At 46.9% G+C, this 12,029-nt stretch overlaps 1 protein-coding gene across 1 annotated transcript in view; it reads left to right on the plus strand.

The window, feature by feature from the left end:
• CFAP221 (cilia and flagella associated protein 221) overlaps window positions 1–12,029 on the plus strand; it is a 104,624-nt gene that overhangs the window by 55,914 nt on the left and 36,681 nt on the right. Inside the window, exons 10-13 of the mRNA XM_047085581.1 lie at window positions 484–592; window positions 3,773–3,860; window positions 8,451–8,540; window positions 10,724–10,822. Of these exons, the coding sequence (XP_046941537.1) occupies window positions 484–592; window positions 3,773–3,860; window positions 8,451–8,540; window positions 10,724–10,822 (386 nt within the window). The remainder of the gene's footprint in view (window positions 1–483; window positions 593–3,772; window positions 3,861–8,450; window positions 8,541–10,723; window positions 10,823–12,029) is intronic.

The raw sequence follows: 12,029 nt of genomic DNA on the forward strand, positions 1-12,029 counted from the left end.
CAGCCCAGAGCCCGACGCGGGGCTCAAACTCATGAACCTCGAGATCCTGACCTGAGCCGAAGTCGGACGCTCAACCGACTGAGCCCCCCAGGCGCCCCACTGCTTGCCACATTTACTGTTAATGAACAGCAGCAACGAAGCTGAGATTGCTGTTGTGTTTTGCCATTAGAAATGTGTTTTTGGGGGCGCCTGGGTGGCTCAGTCGGTTAAGCATCCGACTTCGGCTCAGGTCATGATCTCACGGTCTGTGAGTTCAAGCCCCACGTCGGGCTCTGTGCTGACAGCTCAGAGCCTGGAGCCTGCTTCCAATTCTGTGTCTCCCTCTCTCTCTGACCCTCCCGCGTTCATGCTCTGTCTCTCTCTGTCTCAAAAATAAATAAACATTAAAAAAAAAATAAAAAAAAAAAGAAAGAAATGTGTTTTTGTCTTAGCAGATGATTCTGATTTGACTCTGGTATAATCATCGTTTGCTTCTGCCCTCAGTTTTGGACCAAGGCAATGAGATTTCAAAAACAAGACAGATGAAGGAAGCACTGTTTGAACAGAAAGTCAGACAGGACACTTATGAAGAGATGGAAAATCACCTTAAGTGGTAAATATTGAGCAATTATTTATATCAAATGAAAATACAGTGTTTTTAGTAATGGCTTTTTTTTTTTTTTTTTTTTTTTTAGTAATGGCTTTTTATACATGAGACACGATGAAATGTAACAGCTTTTTGTGCCCTTTTAGAAGTTTGATTATTCCCTCTCCTCCACTGGCCCTCCGACGTTTCCATTAGGACTAAATTATTGCAAGCAAACACGTTCTTTCCTCAGTGTGACCAGACAGTGGCAGAACCAGGACCCTGCTCCCTCCGGCCACTGCTGCCAGCGTCCCATCTCTCTCTCCGCAGGTGCCCCAACTCTTGCCCCAGCATTAGCCTCCTGTGCCCTGGGCAGTGTGCCCCAGGGGCCTTGCGGGGAGCCCAGCAGTGCGGGCTAGGGGTTAGGAGAGGCCCTGGGGGGGGGGGTTCTAAAACTCAGCCGTGAGACTTCTGTCTTGTGCCCCTGCAGTCAAAATAGAGCCCTTTCCACAATTTGTTACGAGTTCATACCAGATGCATCCGTGTGCACAGACTCCACTAACGTAAACTTTAGGAACTCTTGAATTGAGCAAAAAAAGACACTGTTAGAGTCTTTGAGAGGCCGCCTCGTCCATGCCCCACCTCCACACTTCCTGGACAGAAGGAAGGTGCGCTGAGCCCCAGGGCCCTCACAGATGCCCCCTGCGGCCCCCCTGCTTGCACAGAGGACCACCCTTAGTTTCTCACGGAAGCACCTCTGCTTCCGTGGCAGTCTGTATCCACGGGCTGGCCTCCATTAAATGGGAAGAACGCCAAGTACCTTCAGATCATTTTTTAAAATACTCTTTCCCTATTATACGAAATGATCATGTTGTCATTGTCGAAAACCTGAAAAATACATATTTTTTAAGTGTAGAGAAGGGAAAAAAAAAATCTCTATAATGTGCTAATGACCACCATTAGCCCTGGTGTATTTCCTTCCTTCCCTGCTTCTTTGCAGCATACCTGAAGTCACATCCTAAATTCAGTTTTGTATGCTGTGTTCTTCACTTCATGTTTTCCCCTGGCTGTTTTTGTTGAAAGCTTTTTAAACCTGCCAGTAACACCCATAGACACTTGACATGGGTTCTTCACACTTGACACTTGACATGTCACCGGTTGCTGACATTACGCCATATCTACTCCTCCCTCTCCACATACACACGCTTCACACGCGTCTTTCTTTGAACCATTGGAAAGTAAGTTGCAGATGTCATGAGGCTTCACTCTTAGGGACTTGAGCGTGTAGTTCCTAAGAACAAGGACATTCTCCAACATTACCATAATCACTTCCAAGAACGCTGACATTGATACCATAATATTATCATCTCCAGCCTATATGCAGATTTACCCGGTTGTCTCAATAATGTCCTTTCTATCTGGCTTTTTTGTTTGTTTTTGGAGAGGAAGAATCCAGCATCCAAAGGTCATACAATATGTATTTAGCTTCTAGGTCTCTTCACTCTCCTTCTCATCGTAGCTCATTGTGTGAGCGCATCTTTTCAGTCCTCTTGGGTACATGCCTAGGAGTGGAATTGCTTGGTCGCGTGGGAACTCGATGTTCAACTTTTTGTGCCACCGCCACACACCGTATTTATTTTTGAATATGTGCCAGCCTCCACAGTCAATACACTCCATACAAGAGTTTTCTAAACTGTGGTAAAATTCACCAAACGCAAAGTTCACCATCTTAGCCATTTTCAAGGGTACAATGCAGAAGTTTTTCGTGTATTCACGGGGCTGTGCAGCCATCACCATTACTCGACTCCAGAATATTTGCATCACTCCAGAAAGAAACCCCATACCCATTAGGCAGTCGCTCCCCAGTCCCCTCTCCCCTCCCCCAGCACTTGGTGACCACTATTATATCTCTGTAGATTCGCCTATTCCAGACATTTCATTTATTTTTTATTTAAAAAAATTTTTTTAACGTTTATTTATTTTTGAGACAGAGAGAGACAAAGCATGAATGGGGGAGGGTCGGGGAGAGGGAGACACAGAATCTGAAACAGGCTCCAGGCTCCGAGCTGTCAGCACAGAGCCCGACGCGGGGCTCGAACTCACGGACCGCGAGATCGTGACCTGAGCCAAAGTCGGACGCTTAACCGACTGAGCCACCCAGGCACCCCTGGACATTTCATTTAAATGGAATCATACAGGGGCGCCTGGGTGGCTCAGTTGTTTAGGCACCCACCTTTGGCTCAGGTCGTGATCTCATGGTTCATGAGTTCGAGCCCTGTGATGGGCTCTGTGCTGACAGGTCAGAGCCCGGATTCTGTGTCTCCCTGTCTTTCTCTCTCTTTCTCTGCCCCTCCCCAGCTCACACTCTCTCCCTGTCAAAAATAAAGAAACATTGAAAAAAAATAAATGGAATCATACACACCCATATGGCCTTTTGTAACTGGCTTCTTTCATTTAACACGGTTTAAAGGTTCATCTACATCATAGCATCTGTTGGGGCTTTGTTGCTTTTTATGGCTGCATACTATTCCATTGTATGGCCATGCGGTGTTTTGTTTATCCGTTTCTCAGTTGATGGGCATTGGGTGGTCTTCATTTTTTGGCCATCGTGAATAACGCTGCTGTGAACATTCACACACAAGTTTTTGTGTGAGCGCATCTTTTCAGTCCTCTTGGGTACATGCCTAGGAGTGGAATTGCTTGGTCGCGTGGGAACTCGATGTTCAACTTTTTGTGCCACCGCCACACTGTTTTCCGCAGTGGCTGCCCCACTGAACGTTTCTGTCAGCGGTGTAACAAAGGTTCCAGTTGGCCCACATCCTTGGCAGTGCCTGCTTTGTTGCTGCCATCATCCTCGTCACTGACATCTTCGTGGGTGTGGCATACCAGTACACGAGTCACTCTGGTCCTGATTTCCATTTCCCTCATGACTAGAGATGTTGAGCGTCCGGATTTTTGTTTCATTTATTTATAAAGATCCAGCATGTGTTGCTAGAAGAGAAGCTTCATTTTGTAGAACGCATTCTTCATCTCAGCTGTGTTGCTCTAGTCTCCACGGTGTCTGCCCCCCCCATGGCCCTGCTCCAATGTCTCAGCATTCCTCTTCCGTTGTAGAGTATAGCTAAGACATTCCATCCCCAAGCCGACCATGGTATTCTGATCGGTTCTGGAAGCTGGTTTTTTTGTTGTTGTTTTTTTTCTCCCCAGGCAGGTGCACCTTGGTAAAGATCATGTGTCTTTAAAATTTAAAAAAGACCTTATTGAAGAGCGGCAAAAAGAAAACGCCAAATACAAGGTCAGAATCACTGTTAGTTTGATGTCGCTGATTGCACTCGATAGGTCGAATTCCGGCTATATGCAAGATGCCACATCAGGAGAAAGAAAACTTAAATTTGGGGGGAGGAAGCTGATGACAAGTTCATTGTTAACCATAAATCAAGGCCGGCCGTAAGTGTCACAAGAGACCTCTACTAAGTATTTAGTTTAGTGGGGATTTTGAAGCCAGAGAGATGAGAGAACTCATTTAATTGAAAAGCTTCCTGGAAGACACGGTATGATTTTGAAAAGCAATAGAGAGGACAGAGGCATTCAATTCAGAGGGAGGGAAACGCCTCAAATTCAGGTTGGAATTCTGGACATTAGGTGCATCTGTCCTGTATTCTGCAGGACATGAAAGTAAGAGGGACACAAAGACAGTGGCCAGGAGCCATGTCAGAGCCAGACAAAAGGTCCAAGTCAGAGATGCTCAAGGGGGCTAAGCATAGAGCAGGAAACCGGTTGAGGGGGGGGAGCCACGGCTGGGTCGCCAAGGCGGCACCTGTGGATTCAGGGAGCGGGGGGTGGAGACGGGATTGGCGGGGCTGGATCACACCCCTGGGCTTGTCATGGCATGAGAGATGTTGTTCCCTGAGGACAGGTGCAGGGGACACTGGGGACAGGCCTGTAGTGGCCAAAGCACAGGACACACACAGGCCAGAGGAGATAGGGCTTCACTTGCACCTCCTGTCTCGGGGGCTCGGACTTTGGTGGTAAGACTTGCAGAATCACCACCTGTCCTGTTGGCCTGCCGGGGCTGCCATAGCCAAGTACCACAGAGTGGGTGGTGTGATCAACGGAAATGTATTTTCTGGCCGTTCTGAAAGCCCAAGATCAAGGTGTTGGCAAGGTTGGCTCCTTGTAAGGGACATGAAGGAATGATCCCTCTTGTTGGCTTGTAGATGATCGTCTTTTCCCTGTGACTTCATAGTTTCTGTGTCCAGATTTCCTCTTCTAAATGACACCAGTCACACTGGAGTAGGGCCCACGCCATGACCTCATTTTAACTTGATTACATCTTCAAAGGCTGTATCTCCCAATACATCCATATTCTGATGTGACTAGGGGTTGAGATTGCAACATATGACTTTTGGGGACATAATTCAGCCATAACACATATATTTCAACCCGGGAGTGTGTGCTTCCCACAGTCAGAGACGCACACAGTGGCAGCATTGGGTAGGAGGGACTGCGGAAAAATAGGTATGTTGTCAGATAGGAATATTTTTCTCGTATAGAATACATTTTTCTTCCTCCGTTTTCTTCTTGATTAGAGTCTAAGTCAAGTATCTGAATAAATTTATCTTACTTTTCTTTATTTTTCATGAGATAGACAAAAGAATGTAAAATCATTGCATTAGTAAATCTTAGCATTGAGGGAAGGCACATATTAGATTGGCATTTAAATTTAGGTTGATGAGTAGATCAGTTTCTCCATATGTGATTTTCAAAACAAAATACCAAGTTTTCTGTCCACCCTACAGTGGGTGATGTTTTCTTAAAGAATTTTTTTTTATGTTTATTTATTTTTGAGAGAGAGAGAGAGAGAGACAGAGCGTGAGCAGGGGAGGGGCAGAGAGAGAGGGAGACATAGAATCTGAAGCAGGCTCTAGGCTCTGAGCTGTCAGCACAGAGCCTGATGTGGGCCTCAAAGCCATGAATGGTGAGATCATAACCTGAGCCGAAGTCCAGCATTTAACTAACTCAGCCACCCAGGTGCCCCTTATTTATTTTTTTGATGATATTTTCTAACTTTTATTTTTTGTATTTTTTTAAACATTTATTATTGAGAGACAGAGAGAGACAGAGCATGAGCATGGGAGGGGCAGAGAGAGAGGAGGCGACACAGAATCAGAAGCAGGCTCCAGGCTCTGAGCTATCAGCACAGAACCCGACATGGGGCTCGAACTCACAAACCATGAGACCATGACCTGAGTCAAAGTCAGACGCTTAACCAACTGAGCCACCCAGGCACCCCTCTAACTGTTTTAGAGATGAAGGTGATACAGACATGGCACGACCAGGTCAATGTGACCGTTAGGGCTGGAATTGCCAGCATTTGGTGGACGGGCCAACCCAACTGTGCGTTCGCGTGGCAAGTGTGCTTAGTGAATACTCACTGTCTGTAAGATTCTGCTGGAGAATAAGCCACTTTACCTGCCCTCAAGAAGGGCACAGTCCAGAAGGGGCAGAGAAACATGAAGGGATGATTTAAAAATGTACCAACTGCAGTAATTAAAGGGTAAAGAAAAGGAGAAGATAGGATGATTCCTAGGTGTCCAGCTCGATGCTTGCTGGCGATTTTAAATGAGATCCCAAACACCAAAGAAGGGGGAAGATGAAAAGTTCAGTTTGGGGCATGTTGTTGGGGGGACTGGAGGGCATCCAGGTGGCGGCTGAAGGAACAAGTCTGCCTCAGCAGAGAGGGAGCCACTAGACCACGGAGGAGCCCGGTGACCTGGGGAAAGTGAATGGTGCGAGAAGCTGGTAACTCAAGACTGGACATCTAGAGAAGCTCCTGATTTGAGGGAAGAGCAGCGGACGATGGAGAAGACAGAAGGGAAGTGGTCAGGGAGGTCAGGAGAAACGGACAACGCTGAGCAAACCGATGGGGGAGAGATCCAGGATGGCAGGGCCTGAGAAGAACCCATGGCATTTGGCCATTCGGAGGCCTTTGTTTGCCTTAGCGACGGCAATCCTGGGAGACATGCGGAGGTAAAAAGCCAAATTTCAATTGCCCAAAGAATGTATGGAAGCAAGTAGATGGTTTCTTGAAAAGTTGAGATGAGCAGGGGCGAGGAGTCAGGGCCTGGACCATTAGAGGAAGATGAGGTGTCTAGGAGGTTGGTTTCTGAGTTGGCAGACTCGGGCGTGTTTGTACACGGAGAGCAAAGAGCAATCCCAGAAGAAAAGGCTTCTCTGGTCCAGGAAGCAGAGACAGCTGTGAGCAGGGGCTGGAGAGAGGCCTGCAGAGAGTAGTGAGCGTCCGCAAAGGTGCCCGAGTAGAGCAGGAAAGGAGCCGTCACACCCTTAACAACACCCACCAGGACCCTGAGCCCCAGTGCAGGTGGACTGTTGCAGAGACCCTACTCTGTTGTGTCCGGGAGATTTCATCTGGCAGCCGAATCCTGGCAGGTGACCCAGTGGCAAGGAACACCTGGAGGCCCAAGGCAGGTGGCAGAAAGGCGAATGAAAGAGAGCTGGAGGGGGCTGTGGAGGGAGCGGAGGGAGTAGGCATTATAGCAGGATGATGGGCTTTTCCTCGGGAGATGATCAATGATAGTGAATTCCAAAATGTGCATTGGAAATAAGTAGAGTCTTGATAAACGTATAATACATCACCCTCCTCTCTCTTCTGGCTACCAACCTATTCGCCATTCCCTTCTTTAAGGTGCTTATTTTATTTTATTTTATTTTATTTTATTTTATTTTATTTTATTTTATTTTTAGTCATGGTGAAGGTCTGGTGTCTCCCCCACAAAATCTGTATTTTGAAGCTAAGATCCACAGTCAGCTCCCAGATACGTGCACATCAGAGCTGCACAGCTTACCCCCTGGTGACAATAATACAGTTCTCTTGTTTCTCATGTTAGTGTGGTGATCAGAGTACCTTTCTTTCAGTTAGGTCTTTGGAAATGATTGCAAACAGGGGCGTCCGGGTGGTTCAGTCAGTTAAGCATCTGACTTCGGCTCAGGTCATCACCTCTCGGACTGTGAGTTCGAACCCCGCGTTGGACTCTGTGCTGACAGCTCAGAGGCCTGGAGCCTGCCTCGGATTCTGTGTCTCCCTCTCTCTCTGCCCCTGCCCCACTCACACGCTGTCTCACTCTCTCAAAAATAAATATTTAAAAATAAATTTTTTTAAATGATTGCAAACAGCGTATGCACAAAGCAAGCTAGATTTAGAAGTCACTTAAATAATAAAAACCACAGGTAAAAACCAGTAAGTTTTTGCAGTGTGCACAGTCCCCTTTTCCCCGAAAGCAGGTATATGTGGGGATATCAATCCCAGCCCAGCCAGCCAGCCTTCCCAGGAGTGTCCCAGTGTCCCGGGGCTCCTGGTTCAGGGGAAGCAGGAGGTGAGGGAGGGGAGCAGCCTGGGGGGACACTTCCTCCAGGGAAGGGGCAGATCCCCATCCACCTGCACCGCCCAGGAGAGGGGGAGGGGTTATGGGGCCTTTGTTGAACCTGATGCTGAGATAATCCACTCTGAAGAGCTTGAAACTTTACTGAGACATTAAATTTCTTTTAAATGAAATCTCTGCACTCCCGTAGTTACACGGTTTTCTAAAATCCTTTCTGTGAATTTTAAATGTCTTGGAAATGATTGCCAGAGCCACTGTCCCCTGGTTACGAAAACAAAGTGCTGGGTCCGTGCGTCTGTAACCAACCCCTATGTTGAAACAGTGAGTGTAATTATAATGGTCACTTGAAACTTCTGTCAGGCTCCCAGCCAGACCTCATGGCGGGTGTGGCCGATCACTTGATGGGTTGCTGTCAGTTTGAAAGAGATGCAACGTTGTGCGCATTTGTATTCAATTTTAATATTTTTGTTGATTAAAAAACCCAGCTAGATAGAGGAGATCCCATTTTGGATGAGGAATTTCAGCGCCTCAAGACAGAAGTCAGCCACAAACGGGTTGTTCATAATCTGGAAGAAGTAGGTAACTTTCCTTTATTTGGGACCTAATTTTTGGTAGCCCTTTATGATGCTTATTTTTATTATTTATTTAATTTTTTGTTAAATGTTTATTTATTTTTGAGAGAGACAGAGACAGAATGCGAGTGGGTTAAGGGCAGAGAGCGAGGGAGACACAGAATCCGAAGCAGGCTCCAGGCTCTGAGCTGTCGGCACAGAGCCCAACGTGGGGCTCGAACCCACGAACCATGAGATCATGACCTGAGCCGAAGTCAGATGCTCAACTGACTGAGCCACCCAGGGGCCTATAATGCTTATTTTTAAAACACTGAATAATTTTATAGAAACACTTCCACTAAGAGAGGCTTGCTAACTTTTAATATACGTTTACATTTTAACGTACATTTTCAGAGTGGTTTTTTTTGCTACGTTTTTTTTTTTTTTTTTTTTTTTTAAATTTTTTTTTTCAACGTTTATTTATTTTTGGGACAGAGAGAGACAGAGCATGAATGGGGGAGGGGCAGAGAGAGAGGGAGACACAGAACCGGAAACAGGCTCCAGGCTCCGAGCCGTCAGCCCAGAGCCCGATTTTTTGCTACGTTTTTGCAAGCGAAGCATCAAAAGTCATTCATTAATGTTACCCTTGAAATGAACGGCTTTAAATTCTTTGGCTCTTCTCTGCCTCTCTACTTTCTCCTTTTTGGATCTTTTTTGTTGTTGTTTCCCTTTGCTCTCCAAGCCCCTCTGCAGGTCCTCGAGGTGGGTCCCAGGGCCTCGTTCCTTGCCTCCTGCATGACAGGAAGTCAGAAGCCAGAGTCGTGGTCCCAGCTCTACCACAGAGTTGGGACCAGGGAAAAGCCCTCTTAGCCTCTGTGCCTCAGTGTCCTCAAACATAAAAAGGGGACAGTGGCCCCTCCCCCTGAGAGTCCTCTGTCATGGGATAGTGTCTGGTTAAAACCCCCAATTTTTATTTATTTTATTTTATTTTTTATTTTATTTTATTTATTTTTTTAAAACCCCGATTTTTAATTTTGAAAATGAAAACAATTCTTAATGTTCCCCACCCCCATCATTCTCGATTTTTATTCCTGGGTTTGCCACCTCTGAATTTTCTTACCTCTTTTCTTCTCCCTACATTTAATCTGGCCACAAAGTCTTGCCCATAGCTCCTCCACGAAAACACACGTGAGCTCAAGCCTTCGTGTCTTACCCTCAACTATTCCAACGGATTGTTCGTTCATATATCTGCCCGTCCTCCCTGCCCCCTGCAGCCCACTGCATATGCCAGTGTGAGACTAATTCACTGTATACCCAGCCTGGGGCTCGAACCCACAGCCCCGAGATCAGGAGTCTCACACACACTGCCGACTGAGGCAGCCAGATGCCCTGAGACTGATTCACGTTTGATGCCTTTTTCTTCATAGCGTTTCCCTGCTCAAGAACCCACAGTGCCTGAGGTTCTGGCTGGCCTCAGTGGACCCCCAGACACCCATTCCTCCCCAGTCTACACACTCTGTGCCACGATATGCAAGCACTGTGTGGTGCTTGAGGGCGGGGCTGAGCAGAGCACTCCTTCTTCTGCACTGGGGGGGGGGGGGGTTGGGGGGGGTCATAGAGTCTTCGCCTCTCAATGTGGCAGTGCCAGCACCCACCACATGGGACTGATTGCTCTGCAAGCCTCTTCCTCTTCAGGGTTGCATGTATTTGCCTGAGCTTCTCTAGACTCTAAAATTTCCTTTGAAAAAAAAAAAAAAACATTTACTTACTTTGAGAGACAGCGTGAGCAGAAGACGGACAGAGAGAGACACACAGAATCCGAAGCAGGCTCCAGGCCCTGAGCCATCAGCACAGAGCCCAATGTAGGGCTCAAACTCACCAACTGTGAGATCATGACCCGAGCCGAAGTCGGATGCTTAACCAACCGAGCCACCCAGGTGCCCCTAGACTGTAAATTTCTTAAAACCCAAATCGCAAATCCCACGTTTGCCACCCCCACCCCCTGCAAGAAGTCTCTATATTGCTACATACACTTAAAGTGCTGAATAAATGCTCATTCAGTAGCAGAACAAATAAATAATAATTTGATTTGGGATCGAAGTCTTTATTAAATGCTCATGCCTGGAGTTAAATAAATGTTTTTATTAAATGCTCATGCCTGGAGTTGAATTTTAAGTCTAAGATGTGCCTGTGTTCTGTGTTCACAGAAAATCAAGGAATTGCATCCTAATTTTGATCCACTCATTAATAATACTTGGGTCAACAAGTTCAGGGCGCAAAGGCGGTTTCAACAAGCAGCCCGCAAGGTGAGTCCCAGCACCAGACAGAAATTTCAATTCGTGTAGCCCTCAGCACAAGGAAATCAAGCAGTGAATTTTTTTATAACAGCTTTATTGAGGGATAATTCACATACCATAAAACTCACTCTTGGTAAAGTAGACAGTTTGGTGGGTGTTAATATATTTACAGAGTGGTACAGCCATCACCATCCAAACTCAAGAACATTTTTTTTAAAAGTTTATTGAAGTATAGCTGACATACAATGTTTTATTAGTTTCAGGTGTACGATTTGGCAATCAACAATTAATTTTAGAACATTTTTTATCACCTCAAAGAGAAACCTGGTTCCCATTAGGAGCCCCTCTCCATCCCCCAGTCCCTGGCAACCACTGATCTGTTTCTGTCTCTATGGATTCACCTCTTCTGGACATTTTTTTTTAATGTTTATTTATTTTTGAGAGACAGAGACAGAGACAGAGTGTGAGCTAGGGAGGAACAGACGGAGGGAAACACAGAATCCAAAGCAGGCTCCAGGCTCCGAGCTCTCAGCACAGAGCCCGACGCGGGGCTCGAACCCACAGATTGCGAGATCATGACCTGAACCGAAGTCGAACCCTCAACCGACTGAGCCACCCAGGTGCCCCTCGAGCAGTGTTTTCAGTGTGGACTGATGACAATCTAGGGGGAGAGAGGAAGAGCCTGCTGATGGGTGACCTGTGTGTCAACCTCCAGGGCCCTGTAGGGCTCTGCATGTGTGAACAGAGGTGGCCCCAAGATGCTCCAGTGTGGGGAAGAAAGTGGTGGAAAGAGGCAGCACAAAACTGTCAAGGGACGAGGGCACAGGTGTTGACAATGGGCAAACAACAGTGAGACTGGCCAGGCTGGCTTCCCCAGCAGCGGGACCACACGGCCTTTCTGGGGTGAGCCCTCTAGTGTGAAAAAGTATTGTCAGCAGTCATGTGCTTTGCTCTAAGTGATGGCTCAGTCTTTCCCTCACTCCTCAGCAAGACTGTCAGCTCAATGTACAAATATGCGCCCAGTTTGATGACTTCTTGCCATCTCCCTGGATCGGCCACAGCCCCATCATCCCCTGCCTGGACCAGGGCAACAGCTCTCCCTGCTTCCAGTGCCCCCATGGCAGCCAGACTAGCATTCCCAAAACTTAAAGGTGATGACACCTCTCCCCTGGTAAAACCCTCCAGAGCCTTCCCATTGCAATCGGAATGAAGTGCA

The sequence above is a fragment of the Lynx rufus genome, unplaced genomic scaffold (assembly GCF_022079265.1).
Source record: "Lynx rufus isolate CCGP_SWC_20201006 ecotype Redwood Valley unplaced genomic scaffold, mLynRuf1.p SCAF_2, whole genome shotgun sequence".
Classification (NCBI taxonomy): Eukaryota; Metazoa; Chordata; class Mammalia; order Carnivora; family Felidae; genus Lynx; species Lynx rufus.